Source organism: Canis lupus, chromosome 6 (genome assembly GCF_048164855.1).
Source record: "Canis lupus baileyi chromosome 6, mCanLup2.hap1, whole genome shotgun sequence".
Taxonomy (NCBI): domain Eukaryota; kingdom Metazoa; phylum Chordata; class Mammalia; order Carnivora; family Canidae; genus Canis; species Canis lupus.
This window is the reverse complement of record NC_132843.1, coordinates 52,233,344-52,257,124: the sequence shown is the minus strand read 5'-3', so window position 1 is coordinate 52,257,124 and position 23,781 is coordinate 52,233,344. Positions and strand designations below refer to the sequence as shown.

The window sequence follows — 23,781 nt, the reverse complement described above, 5'->3', positions numbered from 1 at the left end:
GCTTTAATCTTAAACATTTCCTTGTCTTAAATGATAAACCAAAGTACAGTGGAGGTTGTTCATTGCTGTCCAGTCAGGAGTAGAACTAGTATTTTACAACTTTGGCCAAAATCTACTTCTTTGTAGTCCACTAAATTATCTTTTTAAATAGTAATGAGAATCTTTTGTTAAGCTTGTATCAATTTGTAGGAGATGACTGACTTGTGAGATGCTGTAGAAAATGAGGGAGGCTGCAAAGGTGTGCTAACTTTGGCAAGTTAGAAAATGTAACGAGAAGTACTCTGACAAAGCTTGCAGCTAATCTAATTTTTTTTTTTTTTTTAGTTCACCTAGTATTTCACTGCTTGATGGAAGAGAGAAAAACTATGTGGCATTGAGTTATGATCTCATAGACTCAGTGTACACAGATAAATATTCAAAAGCCTTGAACACATATGAAACTTGATATTTAGCTACGGTACTGGTTCTGTGAAAGTGATTGTTCTCGTTGGCTAGAATAGAACTGCTTAATCCCGGTGAAGTGACGCGTGGCTTTTCCACTGGACTCTGTTTGAGATCAGTGATTTAGAAACAGTGCTTCCTTCTTGATTCATCTTTCTATGAGACTTTTAAGCAGTGTCACTCCTTCTTCTACACAGTTCTGGCCCAACAGCAGCACATGCTGTTTCCTGACAACCTTGATGAGCTGCAGACTCATACTTTCCTCTTCCCTTGGAGCCACTACTCTATTCAATGCAAGGATCGCTCAGTAGCCAAGGCAAATTAAAATATCCCTTAAAGATGATCTCCTCCAGTTCTTTGAATATACAGTTGTTCCCCTTTGTAGTCGGTTTTTAATTTAGCACATTTATTTTAGTGACTGGTATGTTGCTTGGTTCTAATAGGGGAAAGCTTTTTTTAAGGGTGCTTGGTCTGAGTGAAGGAAAGGATGTGGAGGGAGAGGGAGGGTAGTTATACAGTGGTTTTCAAAGGTATTTGGCCTTATTTGTAGGCCATGAAGTCAGTTAGTGTGTTTTAAAAAAAAGTAGAATTGAAAATAGTCTTAGTCCACAGCATTCAGTTAAAGAAGAAATATTGCTGTGTGAAATTTGTCAGTAATATATTTACAGGTAAGAATGTATTGGGTCATGATGTGAAGTTATAACTGTGAGTAAAATTCAAAGTTTGAAAGCTACAGTTATAGCAGAGTTTTAAACATAAGGAAAAGAAATGATATAATAAAAAGTAGCTATTCCTAAATTGTATGTACTTTCTGTGATTAAAAAAATAAGTTTAATAACTATGAGTCTTTTCTACTGCTTCAACAGTCTTACTCATTCAACTTTGTAAACATTTTCCGCTTCTATCAATATAGAGTTGACCCTTGAACAGCTTGAATTTGAACTGCTTGCAACCACTTATGCATTTTTTGTTCGTTTTTAAGAGTTGGCAGAAAAAGCAACAAGGCATTTATTTACAGCTGTCTGCCCCAGGCTCCCCAGGACTAAATCGAAGGTGACTATTGCAGAGGTCATGCCTGCTGTCCTCTGAGTACCCAGGAAAGCCTGCTGGCTGTCAGCAGTCCCTGGGGGCTCCAGGACCAGGAGGGCTACAGGGCAGGTGGGGTGGGGTCCAGTGCTGGGGCCAAGTGGGAGGAACCCGTACTGAAGGTGGAAGAGCATGTCCAGAAGGCAAGGAGGGCCCTGTGCATGGAACCCCATACTCCTGGCTCTTGAGTCTCCTTCATCCCCTACCAAGTTCTCTGGTGACAGGTCCAGGGCTGTGCAGGGACCGCCTGAGGCCCTGGCCCCCTACCAGTAGGCGCAAACTATTCCCCTTGGTGACACCTGGGTCCTGTGGTATCCGACAGCTGCCAGTAGCAGTGGGCCAGTGATACACTTCCAGGCAGATGGACCAGCTGTACTATACCTCCAGGCCCCTCTTAATGTGCATGGCCCCCAGTGCTGCCCCTAATGAGCAGAGGCCACCAGGCTGCCATGTTGCCACCACTGTGAGCCAGAGTTATCACTACTGCTCCTGTCTAGCCCAGTCCACCTATGTCTAAAGGTGAGAGTCAGTAATGTATCTTCCAGACTGAGTGGGCCCTTTAAACTGAAGAAAAAAAAAAAAAAAGAAAGAAAGCCACTCCATACCATTAGGGATAGAACTTTATTCAGGGCAATTTAGTGACAGGGGCAATTGGCAGTTGGACAGAGGGATAATCCAGGACACCAGGTAGAGCTGTTTGCTACCCCTATTCTCTACCCCTATCCGGACCTTAATCCCCAGGTTCTGTGGAGCAAGGGACATGGTGGTGAGGTCACAGGGTGGTTATCTCAAAGCGGTACCATCTGTGTGCCAGAGAGAAGTACAAGATGGAAAGAAGGCCAAAGATGGAGTCAGCGTTGTCAGCACTCCTACAGCCTTTAAGCAGCTCTTTCTCAATAAACATAGGTACGGTACTATAATTGTACTTTCTCTTCTGTATGATTTTTAAAATAACTTTTCTCTGGCTTACTCTTTTATAGGAATATAGTACTTAACACATATAACATACAAAATATGTATTAATTGACTGCTATGTTATCAGTAAAGCTTTCAGGCAACAGTATATTATTAGTAGTTAAGTTTTACAGGAAGGAAAAAAATTCTTCCACCATGCTCTGAGATCTTCTAACTCGACTGTGAATTAAATTTAAATGAGACAGTAACAGGAGAAAAAGTCAAAGTTTTGTGCATGGAGACTCAATAATGAAATTGAGACCCAAATAAATGACCAAGACAGGTAGTTTTTTATTTTTATTTTTTTAATTTTTATTTATTTATGATAGTCACAGAGAGAGAAAGAGAGAGAGGCAGAGACATAGGCAGAGGGAGAAGCAGGCTCCATGCACCGGGAGCCTGATGTGGGATTCGATCCCAGGTCTCCAGGATCGCGCCCTGGGCCAAAGGCAGGCGCCAAACCGCTGCGCCACCCAGGGATCCCCAAGACAGGTAGTTTTTATGTTCTTTAGACAAAGGACAATAAATTTGTGAGGAGTTAAAAAAAAAACAAAAAAACAAAAAAACAAAAAAAAAATTTGTGAGGAGTTGTCAGGATAAGGAAAACAGATGTTTGGGAGCTTTAATTAGTAAGGAACTCCAAGGGGAATTTAGGTTGAGGGAGTAAATTAGAAAAAAGGTAACAAGGTTTGTTTCTATAGCTTTGTCAGTGTTCAAATTTCTATCTGGTGATAAGGATGTCTTTTAGCTTCTTAGTCCAGGGAGAGTATGTTTCATAAGGGAGATTTATTTTCTTCTTTGTGGAGGGGCTTTTGGGTATCTTTCAATTCAAAATCATCAGTATGCCCTTGTGGCACATTTGGGGCAGCCTACCCTTGGCTTTTACAGGAGTCTAAAGTTATAGTCAGATTTTGGATTGAGTATGGTTGGGTGCCCTAGCCCCTAAGTTGTTCAAGAGTCACATATACAATTTGGCACTTTGATGACAAAAGTTATCATATTTATATCTTAACAATGACCCTTTGGAATTCTATAATTGTAAAATATGTAAGCAGTTTACAATTTCAGAAGCTAGTACAGTACTGTTTCAAATGTATATTATGTGATTGGTATATAATGTCCTTAGGTTTTTAAAAATATATTTCTTTGAAAAACTACAGCTTCTTGGTATCATCTTTTGAGTTACTGTTTTGGGGCAGAGGAATCCAGAATACTGTTTTTCAAGATGCATTCCTGAAAATCTATATAACAGAATTCTATAACCAATAAAAATACCCTTCAGAATAATGGAGGTGAAATAAGACATTTCCAGAGAGATGTCTAACATCTGCTAGGTCTTTGAATACATAACAACACATCATATCACTATTAGCACTGCAATCTTTCCTCTTTTAGGTATGTTTTTATATTCCATGAACTGATTTTTATTCTCTAGAAATCTGGTATTAACTCTGAGTAACTCCTTTTCCTTGATCTCTTACAACACATTTTTTAAAAATTGAAGTATAGTTGACACACAATGTTACATTAGCTTCTGGTGTACAACATAGTGATTCATAAAGTCTGTATGTTATGCTGTACTCACCATACCTGTAGCTACCATCTGTTACCATACAGTGCTATTATAATACCATTGGCTATATTCCCTCCGCTGTACCTTTCATCCTTGTGACTTTTTGTATTTTGTAACTGGAAGCCCATATCTCCCACTCTTCTTCCCCATTTTGCCCATCCTCCTTCCCACCCTTTCCGATCAGGCAACCATCAGTTTGTTCTCAGTATTTATGGGTTGATTTCTGCTTTTTTGTTTGTTTATTCATTTGTCTTTTAGATTCTATATAATCTCTTAGATTCTAATAAAAGTGAAGTTATGTGGTATTTGTCTTTCTCTGATTTATTTCACTTAGCATTATACTGTCTGGGTCCATCTATGTTGTCACAAATGGCAAGATCTCATTTTGTGTGTGTGTGTGTGTGTGTGTGTGTGTGTGATTGGGTAATCCATTGTGTGTGTGTGTTATATTTCACATCTTCTTTATCCATTCATCTATTGATGGACACTTGAGTTACTTCCATATCTTGGCTATTGTAAATAGCACTGCAGTCAACATAATGGTGCACATATCTTTTCTAATTAGTGTTTTCATTTTCTTTGGGTAAATACCCATTAGTGGAATTTTATGGTATTTCTTCTTCTTTTTAAAAAATATTTTATTTATTTGAGAGAGAGAGAGAGAGCACGCACATGAGAGAGAGCACAAGCAGGGGAAGGACAGAGGGAGAGGGAGAAGCAGATCCCTCCTGGCTGAGCAGGGATCTCAAGATGGGGCTTGATCCCAGGACCCCTTGGATCATGACCTGAGCTAAAGTCAGATGCTTTAACCAACTGAGCCGTCCAGGCACCCCAAATGGTATTTATATTTTGAATTTTTTTTTTTTACACTTAAAAGTATTTTTATTATTTTTATTTATTTTATTTTATTTTTTTTATTGGTGTTCAATTTACCAACATACAGAATAACCCCCAGTGCCCGTCACCCAATCACTCCCACCCCACACCCTCCTCCCCTTCTACCACCCCTAGTTCGTTTCCCAGAGTTAGCAGTCTTTACGTTATGTCTCCCTTTCTGATATTTCCCACACATTTCTTCTCCCTTCCCTTATATTCCCTTTCACTATTATTTATATTCCCCACATGAATAAGAACATATAATGTTTGTCCTTCTCCGACTGACTTACTTCACTCAGCATAATACCCTCCAGTTCCATCCACGTTGAAGCAAATGGTGGGTATTTGTCATTTCTAATAGCTGAGTAATATTTCATTGTATACATAAACCACATCTTCTTTATCCACTCATCTTTTGATGGACACCGAGGCTCCTTCCACAGCTTGGCTATTGTGGCCATTGCTGCTATAAACATCAGGGTGCAGGTGTCCCAGCGTTTCATTGCATCTGAATCTTTGGGGTAAATCCCCAGCAGTGCAATTGCTGGGTCGTAGGGCAGGTCTATTTTTAACTCTTTGAGGAACCTCCACACAGTTTTCCAGAGTGGCTGCACCAGTTCACATTCCCACCAACAGTGTAAGAGGGTTCCCTTTTCTTTGCATCCTCTCCAACATTTGTGGTTTCCTGCCTTGTTAATTTTCCCCATTCTCACTGGTGTGAGGTGGTATCTCATTGTGGTTTTGATTTGTATTTCCCTGATGGCAAGTGATGCAGAGCATTTTCTCATATGCATGTTGGCCATGTCTATGTCTTCCTCTGTGAGATTTCTGTTCACATCTTTTGCCCCTTTCATGATTGGATTGTTTGTTTCTTTGGTGTTGAGTTTAATAAGTTCTTTATAGATCTTGGAAACTAGCCCTTTATCTGATATGTCATTTGCAAATATCTTCTCTCATTCTGTAGGTTGTCTTTTAGTTTTGTTGACTGTATCCTTTGCTGTGCAAAAGCTTCTTATCTTGATGAAGTCCCAATAGTTCATTTTTGCTTTTGTTTCTTTTGCCTTCGTGGATGTATCTTGCAAGAAGTTACTGTGGCTGAGTTCAAAAAGGGTGTTGCCTGTGTTCTTCTCTAGGATTTCGATGGAATCTTGTCTCACATTTAGATCTTTCATCCATTTTGAGTTTATCTTTGTGTATGGTGAAAGAGAGTGGTCTAGTTTCATTCTTCTGCATGTGGATGTCCAGTTTTCCCAGCACCATTTATTGAAGAGACTGTCTTTCTTCCAATAGATAGTCTTTCCTCCTTTGTCGAATATTAGGTGACCATAAAGTTCAGGGTCCACTACTGGGTTCTCTATTCTGTTCCATTGATCTATGTGTCTGTTTTTGTGCCAGTACCACACTGTCTTGATGACCACAGCTTTGTAGTACAACCTGAAATCTGGCATTGTGATGCCCCCAGATATGGTTTTCTTTTTTAAAATTCCCCTGGCTATTCGGGGTCTTTTCTGATTCCACACAAATCTTAAAATAATTTGTTCTAACTCTCTGAAGAAAGTTCATGGTATTTTGATAGGGATTGCATTAAACATGTATATTGCCCTGGGTAACATTGACATTTTCACAATATTAATTCTGCCAATCCATGAGCATGGAATATTTTTCCATCTCTTTGTATCTTCCTCAATTTCTTTCAGAAGTGTTCTATAGTTTTGAGGGTATAGATCCTTTACATCTTTGGTTAGGTTTATTCCTAGGTATCTTATGCTTTTGGGTGCAATTGTAAATGGGATTGACTCCTTCATTTCTCTTTCTTCAGTCTCATTGTTAGTGTATAGAAATGCCACTGATTTCTGGGCATTGATTTTGTATCCTGCCACACTACCGAATTGCTGTATGAGTTCTAGCAATCTTGGGGTGGAGACTTTTGGGTTTTCTATGTAGAGTATCATGTCATTGGCGAAGAGGGAGAGTTTGACTTCTTTGCCCATTTGAATGCCTTTAATGTCTTTTTGTTGTCTGATTGCTGAGGCTAGGACTTCCAGTACTATGTTGAATAGCAGTGGTGAGAGTGGACATCCCTGTCTTGTTCCTGATCTTAGGGGAAAGGCTCCCAGTGCTTCCCCATTGAGAATGATATTTGCTGTGGGCTTTTCGTAGATGGCTTTTAAGATGTTGAGGAATGTTCCCTCTATCCCTACACTCTGAAGAGTTTTGATCAGAAATGGATGCTGTATTTTGTCAAATGCTTTCTCTGCATCTAATGAGAGGATCATATGGTTCTTGGTTTTTCTCTTGCTGATATGATGAATCACATTGATTGTTTTTTTTTTTTTTTCCACATTGATTGTTTTACGGGTGTTGAACCAGCCTTGTGTCCTGGGGATAAATCCTACTTGGTCATGGTGAATAATTTTCTTAATGTACTGTTGGATCCTATTGGCCAGTATCTTGTTGAGAATTTTTGCATCCATGTTCATCAGGGATATTGGTCTGGAATTCTCCTTTTTGGTGCTGTCTTTGTCTGGTTTTGGAATTAAGGTGATGCTGGCCTCATAGAACGAATTTGGAAGTACTCCATCTCTTTCTATCTTTCCAAACAGCTTTAGGAGAATAGGTATGGTTTCTTCTTTAAATGTTTGATAGAATTCCCCTGGGAAGCCATCTGGCCCTGGACTCTTGTGTCTTGGAAGGTTTTTGATGACTGCTTCAATTTCCTCCCTGGTTATTGGCCTGTTAAAGTTTCCTATTTCTTCCTGTTCCAGTTTTGGTAGTTTGTGGCTTTTCAGGAATGCGTCCATTTCTTCTAGATTGCCTAATTTATTGGCGTATAGCTGTTCATAATATGTTTTTAAAATCGTTTGTATTTCCTTGGTGTTGGTAGTGATCTCTCCTTTCTCATTCATGATTTTATTAATTTGAGTCTTCTCTCTCTTCTTTTTAATAAGGCTGGCTAATGGTTTATCTATCTTATTAATTCTTTCAAAGAACCAACTCCTGGTTCTGTTGATCTGTTCCACAGTTCTTCTGGTCTCGATTTCATTGAGTTCTGCTCGAATCTTTATTAACTCTCTTCTTCTCCTGGGTGTAGGATCTATTTGCTGTTTTTTCTCTAGCTCCTTTATGTGTAAGGTTAGCTTTTGTATTTGAGTTCTTTCCAGTTTTTGAATGGATGCTTGTATTGCAATGTATTTCCCCCTTAGGACTGCTTTTGCTGCATCCCAAAGATTTTGGAAGGTTGTATCTTCATTCTCATTAGTTTCCATGAATCTTTTTAATTCTTCCTTAATTTGCTGGTTGACCCTTTCATCTTTTAGCAGGATGGTCCTTAACCTCCACATGTTTGAGGTCCTTCCAAACTTCTCGTTGTGATTTAGTTCTAATTTCAAGGCATTATGGTCTGAAAATATGCAGGGGACGATCCCAATCTTTTGGTATCGGTTCAGACCCGATTTGTGACCCAGTATGTGGTCTATTCTGGAGAAAGTTCCATGTGCACTTGAGAAGAATGTGTATTCAGTTGAGTTTGGATGTAAAGTTCTGTAGATATCTGTGAAATCCATCTGGTCCAGTGTATCATTTAAAGCTCTCGTTTCTTTGGAGATGTTGTGCTTAGAAGACCTATCGAGTATAGAAAGAGCTAGATTGAAGTCACCAAGTATAAGTGTATTATTATCTAAGTATTTCTTCACTTTGGTTAATAATTGATTTATATATTTGGCAGCTCCCACATTCAGGGCATATATATTGAGGATTGTTACGTCCTCTTGTTGGATAGATCCTTTAAGTATAAGATAGTGTCCCTCTTCATCTCTCACTACAGTCTTCGGGGTAAATTTTAGTTTATCTGATATAAGGATGGCTACCCCTGCTTTCTTTTGAGGACCATTCGAATGGTAAATGGTTCTCCAACCTTTTATTTTCAGGCTGTAGGTGTCCTTCTGTCTAAAATGAGTCTCTTGTAGACAGCAAATAGATGGGTCCTGCTTTTTTATCCAGTCTGAAACCCTGCGCCTTTTGATGGGGTCATTAAGCCCGTTCACGTTCAGAGTTACTATTGAGAGATACGAGTTTAGTGTCATCATGATGTCTATTCAGTCCTTGTTTTTGTGGATTGTTCCACTGAACTTCTTCTTAAAGGGGAATTTTAAGAATCCCCCTTAAAATTTCTTGCAGAGCTGGTTTGGAGGTCACATATTCTTTCAGTTGCTGCCTGTCTCGGAAGCTCTTTATCTCTCCTTCCATTTTGAATGAGAGCCTTGCTGGATAAAGTATTCTTGGTTGCATGTTCTTCTCATTTAGGACCCTGAATATATCCTGCCAGCCCTTTATGGCCTGCCAGGTCTCTGTGGAGAGGTCTGCTGTTACCCTAATACTCCTCCCCATAAAAGTCAGGGATTTCTTGTCTCTTGCTGCTTTAAGGATCTTCTCTTTATCTTTGGAATTTGCAAGCTTCACTATTAAATGTCGAGGTGTTGAACGGTTTTTATTGATTTTAGGGGGGGATCTCTCTATTTCCTGGATCTGAATGCCTGTTTCCCTTCCCAGATTAGGAAAGTTTTCAGCTAGAATTTGTTCAAATACATATTCTGGCCCTCTGTCCCTTTCGGCGCCCTCAGGAACCCCAATTAAACATCAGTTTTTCTTCCTCAGGCTGTCGTTTATTTCCCTTAATCTATCTTCATGGTCTTTTAATTGTTTGTCTCTTTTTTCCTCAGTTTCCTTCTTTGCCATCAACTTGTCTTCTATGTCACTCACTCGTTCTTCCACCTCGTTAACCCTCGTCGTTAGGACTTCTAGTTTGGATTGCATCTCATTCAATTGATTTTTAATTTCTGCCTGACTAGCTCTAAATTCTGCAGTCATGAAGTCTCTTGAGTCCTTTATGCTTTTTTCTAGAGCCACCAATAGCTGTATAATAGTGCTTCTGAATTGGCTTTCTGACATTGAATTGTAATCCAGATTTTCTAACTCTGTGGGAGAGAGGACTGTTTCTGATTCTTTCTTTTGAGGTGAGGTTTTCCTTCTAGTCATTTTGCTCAGTGCAGAGTGGCCAAAAGCAAGTTGTATTGGGAAAAGGAGAAAAAGAGAGGAGAGAAAAAAGGAAAGAAAAGAGAAAGAGGGAAAAAAAAGTAAGAAAAAAACGAAAAAAAAGAAGAAAAAGAGAAAGAAAAAGAAAGAAAGGAAAAAAAGGGGGTGGGGGAAGGAAACAAATCAAAAAGCAAAACAAAACAAAACAAAACAACAACAACAAAAAAAGAAAGAAAGAAAAAAAGAACCACGGGGAGTGTCTTCTGATTCTGTATACTTTAAGTCCCTTGGCTTCCCCTGGAACTGGTCCGTCTAGCTGGTCTTCTGCGGGAGAGGCCTGTTGTGCTGATTTTCAGGTGTTAGCACTTGGGGGAGCTGCTGTGCCCCTGCCTGGTGCAGGGCTCAGTGGGGGTTGTTTACCCCGTGAGGCCGCAGGAGGAACAACCGCAGTGGCGGGGCCAGCTCTCGAGCCCTGGAGTCAGCCCCCGCAGTAACCCCAGAGCTCTCCGTCTGCAGGGCCTGGAGGCTCCGGGGCGGGGCCGCTGATCTGCTCAGCTGGGGCATGAGCGTCCTCGCTGTCCTGGGCCCTCCCGGCCTCTGCCTGTCCCGGGGGAGGCCGGATCCTGGGCTGTGTCCCGGCGCCCTGTGCTCCGGGGCCTGCGCTGTTGGATTCGCGCTCCCGCCCCGCAGCCCCCTCCGCGGAGCCGCCCCCGAGCCCTCCGAGCTGCTCCGGGTCCCGCCGTGCGCGCTGCAGCCCTTAGGGAGCTCGGCGCACTCTCCCGGGGCGCAGGTGTCTGTTAGTGTCCCAGGGAGCCCGAGGGCATCCCCGCCCTCCTGGGTCCTGCTCCAACTCCCTGCGGGCCCCTTTCCGCCCGGGAAGGTCGGTGCAGCTCCTGCCTCTCCGGGACGGGGCTCTCCTGTCCTGGGGACACTCGCCCCGGCCTCAGCCCGGCTCCTCGCGGGCCCGTCCCCCTTGGAGGCCTTTTGTTTCTTTATTTCTTTTTCCCCGTTTCCTACCTTGATAGAAGCGCGAACTCTTCTCACTGTAGCGTTCCAGCTGGTCTCTCTTTAAATCTCAGGCCGAATTCATAGATTTTCAGGATAATTTTAAGGTTTTCTAGGTAATTTGGTGGAGACAGGTGATTTGGGGACCCTGCTCTTCCGCCATCTTGCCCCTCCTCCCTATATTTTGAATTTTTTGAGGAACCTCCATACGTTTTCCACAGTGGCTGTACCAGTTTGCATTCTAACCAACAGTGTAGGAGGGTCCCCTTTTCTCTGCATCCTTGCCAACACTTGTTATTTCTTGTCTTTTTGATTCTAGCCATTCTAACAGGTAAAAGGTGGTGGTACCTCATTATGGTTTTGATTTACATTTCTCTGTGATTAGTGATGTTGACCATTTTTTCATGTGTCTGTTGGCCATCTGTATGTCTTCCTTGGAGAAATGTCTGTTCGGGTCCTCTATATAATGGACTATTTGGGGTTCTTTGGTGTTGAGCTGAATAAATTCTTCTTGTATCTTGGGTATTAACTTCTTATCAAATAAATAATTTGCATATATCTTCTCCCATTCAGCAGGTTGCTTTTTCATTTTGTTGATGGTTTTCTTTTGCTGCGCAAAACCTTTTTTATTTTCATGTAGCCCTAATCATTTTTGCTTTTGCCTGAGGAGACATAACTAGAAAAATGTTACTAAGAAAAAAGAAATGTTACTAAGGCTGATATCAAGGGTATTACTACTTATGTTTTCTTTTTTAAAGATTTTATTTATTTATTCATGGAGAGACACAGAGAGAGAGGCAGAGACATAAGCAAAGAGAGAAGCAGGCACCCCACAGGGACCCAACACAGGACTTGATTCCTGAACCAGGATCACACCCTGAGCTGAAGGCGGACGCTCAACCACTGAGCCAGCCAGGCGTCCCACTACCTATATTTTCTATTAGGAATTTTTTGGTTTCATGACTCATATTTAGGTCTTGAATCTGTTTGGGGTTTACTTTAGTGTACAGTGTCAGAAAGTGGTCGGGTTTCATTCTTTTGCATGTAGCTGTCCAGTTTTCCCAATCATTTATTGAAGAGAATATTGTATGTTCCTGCCTCCATAGATTAATTGACCATATACATGGGTTCATTTCTGGGCTCTAATTCTGTTCTCTTAATATATGTCCATTTTTGTGCCAGTACTATAACTGTTACTATCGCTTTATAGTATAGCTTGAAATCTGGGATTGTGACACCTCTAGCTTTGTTCTTCTTTCTCAAGATTACTTTGGCTCTTATGATAAATCTTAAGTGCAACTGCCAGAAACATGTAAAAAGTTCTTTAGTAATCTGTCAGAGCCCCTCTACAACTCTAGAATGATTTCCTATTCTTTCTAGGATTGAGTCCCAACTAATTTTCCATTGTTAGTAGTCTCTAATTTCTTAGCACTGTCTGCTTCTGTGCTTGGATAGACCTTGTAGACTACTTTTCTCATTGTTTTCCATCTATGTTGCTCTTTTGGTTGATCCAGAACTCTTGATGTTTTTCTTGATTCAGTGCTTTTGATGTCTGGAAATGAGTATTGATTTTTAGCATTAGACTTTTGTTTAAATCCTCACTCTGGCCTGGACTAGGTGTTTGATCTGTGTAATCCCTGGATAATTAACCTTAGTCACTCTGAACCTTTTTCTCATTGGTGAAAATGGGAGGAGGAAATACCACAACAGATATGTGGTGAGAGTTAACTGAGACGAGTTCTAAATATGGCTGACATATTGTTAGCTTATCTCACTTTCCCTCTGTACCTGCTTAATTCAGTATTTGGTTCTAACTGTTCTAAGAGGTAAATAATATTTGTAAAGGTTAATTAAAATAATAGCAGTTTAGAGAACACTGAACCAGTCATAAGTACAAGCAATTAAATGCAAACAGTGGATCCTATTGATTCATGCAAGCTAATGTTAGTTGGTACCCTAAAAAAAAAAAAAAAAAGGCACTGCCTGCTTTCTTCTGCTTTCTTTCCTCCTCTTTTCTTTCCTTTCTTCCTTCCTTTTCCTTTTTTTTTTTTTTTTTGTCTTTTTAAAATTCTATGTGCTTAGTACTTAAAGGTGATGGCATTTGTGTCAATATATGCTCAGTTTACCTTAACTTTCCCATACTCTCTTGAGGCCTAACCAGAATACAAGGTCCCTGGAAGAATAAGGGACTTTTCCCTGTTAAGTGACTCAGTTACATCTCAAGTGCAATAAAGATACTTTGATACTATTATCATGTAGTATTTAGAAATATTCATCTTCTCTTACCATGCACACAAATGCACGTATATAGCACGGACTCATCTTTCACCCCAGTGCCTGTGAATTAGGTGGAAAACTTTTCCATCCATGTTAATATTTTGTTTCTTCTGAATTTATAATTAATGTATGATTAGAGAAGTATGATTTTCAATTTTTTTCTGCCTTTCCCTTAGGTTTAGCACTTTCAGGAATAAAAACTTGAAAATATGCCTTCATTCACTATTGAGCCATTAAATAGAGATTTTGATAATTCATTTGAAAAATTTTTCTTTGCTTTACTTTTGATACCAGAGAAGCCTTGGGTATATATTTTCTAATCTATAATATTTCTGTGTCTCAAATAAAATACAGAACATTTCTGCTTGGGAAATTTTGTAGAATTGGAGGCAGGCTCCTCAGATTTTATTCCTATGCCATAAATGTAGTTCATAAATGAAGCTCCTTGAATTCCTGCTTGGTCCTGGAAACCTAGTCACATAGGTAATTTTACACATTTGAGTAGTTAAATGTTAAAGTATGATACCTGCTCTTTTGAATATACTGGTTGCCAATACGTATAATATCTAGTATGACTTTAAATATTAATTATAGAATGTGAATACTTTGTTGTTATTTTCATATCTTTGGTTTCTGTGCTAAGCCAAAACACAGGGTTTATTTTTCACATCTACAATTCACAACAACAGTGTTTTCCTGTTGATTAGTGTAATTAATGATTTTTTTCAGTACTCCTCCTTTGAGAAGTTTGAATTATAATACTAATCATTAATGGGTAACAGATGATGTTATAAAATTTAGAAAGAAAATAGTTGCTCAGTTTTTTATTGGTGAAAACTTTGAGCTCTCTAAAAGGCAAGATTTTGTACTCCTACTCTGACTTATTAGTATGTCCTTTCTAAAAAAGTTGCTTGTTATTGCAGAAATAACTATATACATTTGGTAGCTTTTCTTTTCATAACGCATAATTTCAGTCCCGTTTCTATTTTTCTGTCCTTCATAAATTCTTCTTTCCTTCATATTGATTTTTCTGCCAGGGTCTTTGAAAAAAAAAAAACAGTTTACTAGGATTAGCTGCAGCTGAGGCTGTGGCATCCTGAATCAGGAGATGAGTGTGTGCAGGGCAGCGTTAGTCACAGATGGCCCTACAAGCCAGTGCTGTGAAGACTTAGGCAACAGAAATCCCAAGTGCTTTTTGTACATTAAGACATTTAATCCCTGTAGCTGCCCTAGGAGGAATGTTTCTTCCCGTTTTACAGATGCAGAAACCTGAGAGAGGTTGAGTATCTTATCCACAGTCACAAAGCCCAGGTCTTTTGGACTCTAGAGCCCATGCTCAGGACCCTGGGATCATGACCTAATCCCAAGGCAGATGCTTTACTGACTGAGCCACCCAGGTGCCCCTCGCCTTTAAAAAAAAAAAAATTTTTTTAGAGGAATTGAAAGAAGGGAAAATGTTTTAAAAATGAATTGAATGGAAGAAACTTATCTACGTAATTAGCATGTACATGGTATAATCTAACTATTTTTAAAAAATGACTTAACTGAGAAATGACTCATACAGGAATGCATTTGAATAGATGCAATTTTCATATGCTACATTTTAAAATGACATTTTCCTTTTTTAGGTGTAACAAAATAAGTTTGGAAAAACAATGTGAGGTTTTTCTTATTTGAAAAAGCATACCATCAAAGGGAAAATAAAAATAAAAATTGTGCTGTACAGCACATTCTGATGAGTAGTCAGATAAACAATGTAAGATGGATTTTAAGTAAAAAATGAAATGACTTATCTTAACTGAGCCAAATGTGACGTAGTAGAACAATAAATTCAGAGCCAGGAGTTCTAAGTTCCTAGAAATTTCTCCATTGGCTGCTAGATTATAAAGACCATGAAGACAAGGTGATGTTTGTTTTTAATTTAAAATATCTGAGTACCTGGCGCAGTACATAGGACATGGCAAGTGTTCAGTTTATTGAATAAATGAATTGATGGATGGTAATCTGATAATGTACAAAGTGTGATGGCCTTGCCTTATGCTTTTCAGTGTGCAAATAGGCCTATACTGAAGCTTGGGATATTTCTTTCACATTCACATTGTACCCTTTGCTTGTTGGTTTTGTTTTTTATTTCTTTGTCTTCATATTTTGGTTTTATAGTATGAAGAATTCCAAACATTATAGATGATATATGATAGGAAGAAAGGTCTCCTGACACAGTAATATCTTTATTGGGTGTTTAGATAGTTAAAACTCTTACATAGATAAAGAGAGAAAAAAAAAACAAAACAAAACAGCTTGTTTTTCAGTGTATTTTAAAATTAAACTATAAAGAAAACTAAAAATTCGAAAACAATTTTGCCCCTCTTGTCATTAAACAATAACAAAAAATACAAGCATCAAACAGGGTAAAATAGTTAAGAAAAGTGTAAATTGAAGAGTAGCCTCGGGCAGCCCCGGTGGCTTAGCAGTTTAGCGCCGCCTTCAACCCAGGGCATGATCCTGGAGACCTGGGATCGAGTCCTAGTCGGGCTTTCTGCATGGAGCCTGCTTCTCCCTCTGCCTGTGTCTCTGCCTCTTTCTCGCTGTATCTCTCATGAATAAATAAATAAAATCTTTAAAAAAAAAAAAAAGTAGCCTTTCCAGCTCCTCCCAACTCCAACATACTGCGTACTCCCCAGCAGCAGCTACTTCTGACATATTCTTGAGTGTCCTGGAAAATTATTTCTTACCTATAGTAGGATTTTAAATTGAATATTAAAGATTTGGGTCATCATCACTCAAGTTCCTTAGCAACGAACATGCTCATTAAGTTGTTTTAGCACTGATCTTTTGCAGTAGGAACAGAACCACTTTTTGTTTGGGTTTATTTAAATTTTATGTGACATGGGAGCCTTAGGAAAGAAATACGGACCTTAAGAAACAGACCTGAGTATTTTTAGCTAGGCTTAATGAAGAGTGGACAGTCACGGAGGAATGGGACAGCCTGACAAGTACGAGCCAAATGTGGTGAACTGGAGGACAGGTAGCAAGACCTGGTTGTTGGGACTCCCCCGCCCCCCCTCGTTCCTATGTCCTAAGAGATAAGGATGCTTCATTCTTCTGGGAAGGTACCTCCCACATGAGGGGTTTATAACCTGTTTCAGAGAAGAGGCTTGGGAGAAGGTCAAAGTGACCTTCCTGCTTCTGCTGTTTTCTCAAACTCCTTCAGCTTAAAATATTCAGTATACATAGGTGCCAAATTTTAAGGGTAGTGTGCCCTGAACCTCATCATGTAGATATCTGCTTGCAATATTAAAAAAAGTACATGGCAAAAAAAAAAAAAAGAAGTAGATGGTGCATTAGTGATTAGTTAAAAAAATTGAACAAAGTATGCTTGAATGTGAAGGATCCTTTTATTATGTATAAATTATATTTAAAATGTTCAGAAGGAAAATGATTTGGCTACTTTAAGAAAGTCTCTTTGTGTGATTTTTTTTTTTTTAAGATTTTATTTTTTCATGAGAGACACAGAGAGAGGCAGAGACAAAGACAGAAGGAAAAGCAGGTTCCCTGCAGGACTCGATCCCAGGACCCAGGGATCACAACCTGAGCCAAAGGCAGACACTCAACCATTGAGCCACCCAGGTGCCCCTCTTTATGTGATCTTTGGAATACTGTACATAAGCCTGTGTCTGAATGGAAGCTAAGAACTTCACTGTCCCTGTGACCATGTCAGTGACATTCTCGTCAGATCTGTGGCCAGAAAATGGAGATGTTGTTTTGTGCTGCTTCAGTGTTAGCTTCCTCCTCTTGGATTGGCCCTGGAAGTATGGTATTGTGGAGATAGCTGGGTCACAGCAAGTGTAGCTTCCTCACTTTATGGAAATCATATATATATACCAGGCCTCAGTTTTTCCATCCATAAAATGAAGGGTTCAAACAAAATGGTTTTCAGTTTTGACAGTATTTTAATGAATCACATTAATTTAATGAACCATATTCTTTGCTAGACTTTGCTCAATTTAGCTGAAAAGTAAATTTTTTTTTTTGTAATTTCAATGATGATTTTGTTTTAGGAGGTGTATGGATGTGGGTGTGTATATATATATCTGGTGGTGAGGTGGAAGGCTAGCCTGAATGGGACATTTTAAGCACCACTCTTGATGTCAAGACCAGAAGTACCACCACTATATCTCTGGACATCTTTGACTCTAGGAAGTGACCAAAAGTTTCTACTGCAAAGATGAATCAGAAAGTTAAATTTAAATCACATTTGAATACAATTTGTACTTGGTATAGTTGGCCTTTTCTCATAGAAGAAACAGTACTTGTTTTAGAGTTAGTTTCCTCGTTTTAGAGTTAGTTTCCTCATCATAAATAGAAATTCTGTTACTATTTTTATATAGTTTTAAACAGTCTTGTTGAGGTAAATCCGTTATAAATGAAGGAATGGATTAATTTTTCAAGAGAATATGAAGGATTTTTCTTCTTTATATGTAGATGCTGTTGTTAAACTCTAGGTTAGAATCTAAGAGGTCTGATTGAAGAGCTTAGGCATTTTGAAATCTTGTGGACATAGTTTCTCTTTTTGTGTGTGATGCCTATTTGTCAGAGATTTATTTGAGTGCCATGTAGTGTTATAAACTCTCCCTTCAATATCTCATTAGGTGATTGTTCTGAGGGAATTTTTAAAGATAGCACAACTCTTATTTCTTTCCCAATAAAATGTAACCTTTGGTATCTGTTGAATTCCCCCCCGCTCCTTTACCATAAAAAAGGAATTGCTTTTATTACTTTTCTTTAGAGCTCATGAGTGTGTTAGAATAACTAGTGCTCACAGTGAAAAATGATTTTAAAGCAACAATTTATGGGCAACACAATATAATTTCTGTATTTTCCTAGATAACATCTGCTTTATTTGTTTTGGTATTTCACACACTGATGGTATCTTAGAAGGATACACCTCATTGACTTGATTTTTTTTTTTTTTTTTTAGGATTGTGGAATTGGGATGTAAATTGAAAAGCAATATTTGTTAAATGTATTTGATATCACAGGGAGTGAGAGATTCTCTTATTGCATTTTGTAAGAATCCATTTCCCTTTTCCTAGTTGATTGTTAAAGGCCACAAACCTTGACCCTGTCTAGAATTATTTAGTTTTACATGGAGAAGTAGTTAAATGACTCCATTCATCATTTCATCATTGGATTAGACCCATTGAACAGATACTTTTATAGATACTTTTATCTTTAATAGTGACTTTTGTGCCGTTTTTCTATAGGCAGTGCTATTTAATGGGACAAAGCATGTACCTCAGAGTCTGAAGGACTGAGGTTGCAGTTCTGATTTATTTCTTTGCTATGTAGCCTTGGACGTGTTCAAATTTTCCAAATTTTATTATCCTTGTCCATGAAATAGGGATACTACCTACACTGTCTGTTGTGAGAATGAAATGAGATCATGTCAAGAGCTTGCTACTTAGTCGGTATTCTAAAAATTATTGTTGTTATTGTCATGATTAATGGTTGTCATTCATTTCTTAAAGTTTGAATGTTACCGATTTATTAAACATTCTGAGAAATGTTTTCCCATTGTCTGCAGAGTAGGAGAGGGAGAAGATTCGTTCTAACAGAATAGAGGGTGAAAAGCTGAACAGAACATCCTTGCTTTGTTTATCTACTATTTTAAGAGAGATTCTTGTTCACTAATATTCATTGGAATTTGAGAACAGGTTGAGCAACTGATGTAGGAGATATTTTCTTTGCTTCACATAATTTGAAGAATACGGTCAAACTTTTGTACCCTTTATATATTTTTGACATGCATCCAAATTCTATGTATTTTATATCCCACAAGACATTATTATTATTTTGCATGCATATTATTTGTTTAGATTTAACCCATATATCCACTGTTTTTCAGCCTTCCTTTAACTCCTTGAACTATCTGTTGTCATTTTCCTTTTTTCTTTGGAACTGCCTTTAGCATTTCTTTTAATGCAGGTACCCTGTAATAAATTTGCTCTTTTTTTGCTTATCTGGAAATGTCTTTATTTCACCTTTACCTTTTGGAGGTTTTTTTTTTTTTTTTTTTTTTTTTTTTTGCTAGAGGATGCTATGTTACAGTTAATTTTAGTTCTTGAATTTACACTTCACTTAAAAAAATAGAACTGGCTCTCTGGTGAAATTCTTCACCTTGATATATTTTTTATGCCTTTATTTTCAGGCCTTTTTCAAATAATAAGCAGGCTATTCACGAATCTCTTTCTATTGTCTTTTTTTCTCTTGGTTGTCTTTCTTGGTTTATTGGGTAGTCTATTACTGAAGTTGAGTTTCTGGAGATGCTGGGAGCTGGAATGGGAAAATAGCATCTCAGTATGGTCAAAGACTAAGTGTTGAGTGAACACAAAACTTGTAAACTTTATAAGGGTCAGCTTACCCTTTTGTGTATCCATGTTTCTAGAGTGTAATGCTCCAGGAATCACAACAAAAAGGTTAGAGCATGTATCAGAGATCTCCTCTTTACTGGGTTTGGATGCTCATTTTTTTCTCCACATGCTGTGAGGCTCCACAGAACAAGCACAGGTTTGAGCTCACTTCTCTATAATGTCCTTCTCTCCAGGATCTTTATCTCACAAACCTTGGCTGCTTTGGCAGCCCCTTGGTCCAGTTTTTGTCTCCATATCCTTGTGACATTGTCACAAGCTCTACTAGCTTCTCTGCCTCTTGGCAGTTTTTCCCTGCCAGCTTCTTAAGCTCTTCAGTCTCTTGTCCAGGTTGACTTAAGACTCAACACGTGTACTCAGCTAAAGGCAGCACAAAGAATGTTGGGCTACAGTCTCAGACTGTTTTTTCATATCCCAATTTTTTAATTATTCTTGCCTTAGTTTGCTCTAAGTTACTTGGTCAATCAGAAACTGTGGTTCCTCCATTTATTTTCTTTTCTGGGTTGTGTATTGTGTGAATTCTACTAACTGCCTCAGAGTTAAGGAGCATGATTAGTTAGTCTCATGGTTAGGTTACCTGGATAAATGGAAGTGCCAAATTTCATTGGTTTTTCATTTGCTTCACTATCAAACTCTTTTACCTTCAATTAGATGTATCAACCTTTCCTCCATTTTATACTTTTATTTATTTTAGTGAAGGAAATATTTCAATGCTGTCTTTGAATGAATATTTTAATATAGATAGCAAAAAATTTGATAAGCTACTAATATTTCAATTTTTTATTAAAAACAGGCTATAATACTAGAATGCATGGTGAAGCCTAGACCTTCAAAAACTGTATTTGTAAGAATGTGAAAAAAAATGTGTGAAGAAAAGCCTTCACAAATGTCATAGTATGTCTCTTATTTCACCTTAATTTTCTCTTGAATAATAAGCATTATTTAAATGTGTCCTTTTGGATGACTGTGAGAAAAATAAAATAGTATGTTGAAACTATCCACAGTACAGTTTATGAGTATAATAATAAAGATAACTAGGCATACAAATCCTACCATTAGAATTTATAAGTGAATTATTGACATAAAAGGAACCTATCCATATACCCTAACTAGAGAATCGGGTGCTAAATTTAGAATTAGCAACAAAATTCCTAAATTCCTTTCTTCCTTATATGTTTGTTCTACATGTCATTTGCTCATTGTAATGAAGGACCTTAGGGGCTAAGATATTTTTGACAACATATATGATTAGAAGTCCTGCTGAATAATCAAGGAAAGATGGCCATTCTGACTTATTTTTTTCATTTTATCCTGGGTGATAGGCATAAGGAATGCACCTCACAGACCTCCAGGTAGAGGGAGCTTCAATAACCAAGGTCTCCAGCTATTGTGTTCTGAAATCCTCTGCTGCTTTTGCACTTAAGGCAAGCTTCCCAATGACTGCTCCTAGCCAGTGCCTGAAAGGAGCAGGGGGAGGCTAAAGCAGTCTGGTTCCTGGAAGTCAGGGAACTCTTGAGGGCTCGCTGGCTCTAGAGCTGCCTGCTGGTCTTGCTGAACCTTCCTTAGATTGTGCAGCAATCCAGGATGAAGGCTCCTTTCTCTCCTTCCTTCGGGTCAGATTTGTCTTACTGTCTGGATCCCTCCCCCTTTTCTTCTATAGGAATAGAATTCTTGCAAGTTTAATCCTGTCATGGTGTCTGCTTCTTGGTGGACTTAGACTAACATTCTCCTACAATTTCTATAAAAAGATACTATCATGTGAAATTACTAAGGAGAGAAAGGATGTTTACTATAATATTTATATCAACTTTAATGATGACAGTATTCTAATACTGCTGGATTCTTAAATTTAGGAAAGTTAAAACTTCATAGAATTGAGGACTAGCTTTTCAGAATTCTTTTCTCATACAGTTTATTGTCTGTATGTATGTAAATTTGCTTTCAGAAGGCTGAATTATTGTAGTAGACAAATCAGGCAGCCATGTTCTAAAAACTGTTGATTTACTCCGGGTGATTGGATGTTGTGAAGTATTAAGCAGTTCATAAGTCATCTCTGAGATATCTAAGGATATTTAATGAGAAATGAGAAGAAAATATTTCTGAGGGTATGTTGATAAGTAATGTATTGTTGAAAGAATAATAAGTAGCAACAGATTTATTTGTTAGAAATATTTGGTTAGGTCTTGCTTTCAACTTATATGATTTATACTAGAGTGCTTATATTTTAAATGTTAATGTTAAAATTCTTCTTTCTTTGCAGAATCATGGTGAAAGGTTCGTTTTCATTGCAGAGTGGTATGATCCAAATGCTTCACTTTTTCGACGTTACGAGCTTTTATTTTACCCAGGGGATGGATCTGTTGAAATGGTAAATAACCTTTTTTTCCTTAAAAGTTAGCAAAGGGAGTAAAGGTGGGATAGGGAGAGGAATAGGATTGCCTTCTATATAGCTGCTTTTGAAAAAAAAATGTATTTTTTCTTTTTTTTTAATAGGAATTCTTTTTTTGGTATTATAATTACAATACAGGAAGATAACGTTGTACCTTTATTTTTCATGTCAAGTAGTAATTAATATTTCTCGATTGAAAAACTGAAGTGAGATTATTCATGTTTAGATTAAGCAATAGTCAATAACTGGTTATAGATAAAGATGATCATGGTCCTAAATATGTCACCATTATTGAAAGCTGTTATCTCTACAAGTCTAATTGAAGAAGATCAGGTTAAGAGAGTCCCACTTATTTCTTTGTGTCTCTTTATTAGCAAACACTTTGCAGGTAGCTCTCTTTGGTATTGGGATTTTGTGTAAGCAAGAAAGCAGAAATTTGGAATTTTTCTGGGATTTCACAAGCACTAATTTGCTGAAATAATTTAGCAATAAACAGATTTTCTATTCATTTTTAAAGTATTAAATTTGTAATAAGTTTTTATGTTATTACTGGATTCAACTAGGAAATACGGAGGTTATAAAAGAAATTATGATTTGTATTTGTAGCAAAAACAAAACAATGTAAGCTATGTTTAATAAAGCAAAATTAAGAATCATTTCTAATTTATACTAAGATTAACATTCTCTATTGACAATTATTTGTCTTATTGTGCTATTGTTTTTGGTTCTAGCATGATGTAAAGAATCACCGCACCTTTTTAAAGCGAACTAAATATGATGATCTTCACTTGGAAGATTTATTTATAGGCAACAAAGTGAATGTCTTTTCTCGACAACTGGTGCTAATTGATTATGGGGATCAATATACCGCTCGCCAACTGGGCAGTAGGAAAGAAAAGTAAGAAAATCTTTTCTTCATCCTTAAAATGTTATATATGTCTAGGTACAAAATTCTAATTTCTTGTTTCTATCTTGTGTTTTTACAGCATAGATACTTTTCTAAGTCAGTGACCCAGTTCAGTGTTAAAACATTTTTAGGATTTTGAAGAGTAGATTCAGTAGTTGCTATTCACTCAGATAACAAAGTGATGCCATAGTCTTCAGCAATGATTATTTTTCTGAAGGAAAAAAATTTATATACCCACATCTTTTTTTTTTTTTTTTTAAGATTTTACTTATTTATCTATTAGAAACACACAGATAAAGGCAGAGACACAGGCAGAGGGAGAAGTAGGATCCCCACAGGAGCCTGATGCGGGACTTGATCCCAGGACTTTGGGATCACAACCTGAGCCAAAGGCAGATACTCAACCACTGAGCCACCCAGGTGCCCCAAAGCCTGCATCTTTCTTCATACGTGCATTTAACTGGGAACTGAGAATGTTTGAATATAAGAAGTATTGGTGTATTGGATAAACCTGGCTTATGGGGGAAAAATAGTCCATAATCTCAGTGGAAACAGAAAAAAAGTAATTTCTTGTGGAAGAGCAAGGAAGGCTCTGAAGGTATTTGAGCTGGATCCTGAAAGATGAATTGGATTTTGCCCACTTAGATCAAGAATAGGAAATGCTGGTCAGAGGGATAAGTGTAAGCAGAGGTTCAAAGGCAGAAAGTTGTATGTCATGTTGTGGGAAGAGCCCATTGTTCTGCTTGACTGGTTTGGTGGTTAAAATTTTTTTTTAACTTTGATTTAGTAAAATAGCCTGAATTAGGATGGTAAC

At 38.0% G+C, this 23,781-nt stretch overlaps 1 protein-coding gene across 8 annotated transcripts in view; it reads left to right on the top strand.

Moving 5' to 3' along the window:
• Positions 1 to 23,781, top strand: part of NME7 (NME/NM23 family member 7) — a 269,129-nt gene that overhangs the window by 34,218 nt on the left and 211,130 nt on the right. For all 8 annotated transcript variants that reach the window (XR_012032960.1, XR_012032963.1, XR_012032961.1 and 5 more), the window contains exons 2-3: positions 21,932 to 22,039; positions 22,792 to 22,958. Coding sequence is in view for 2 of the 8 variants with exons in the window: in XM_072830516.1 (XP_072686617.1) it covers positions 21,932 to 22,039; positions 22,792 to 22,958 (275 nt within the window). In the remaining 6 variants the exon portion in view is untranslated. The remainder of the gene's footprint in view (positions 1 to 21,931; positions 22,040 to 22,791; positions 22,959 to 23,781) is intronic.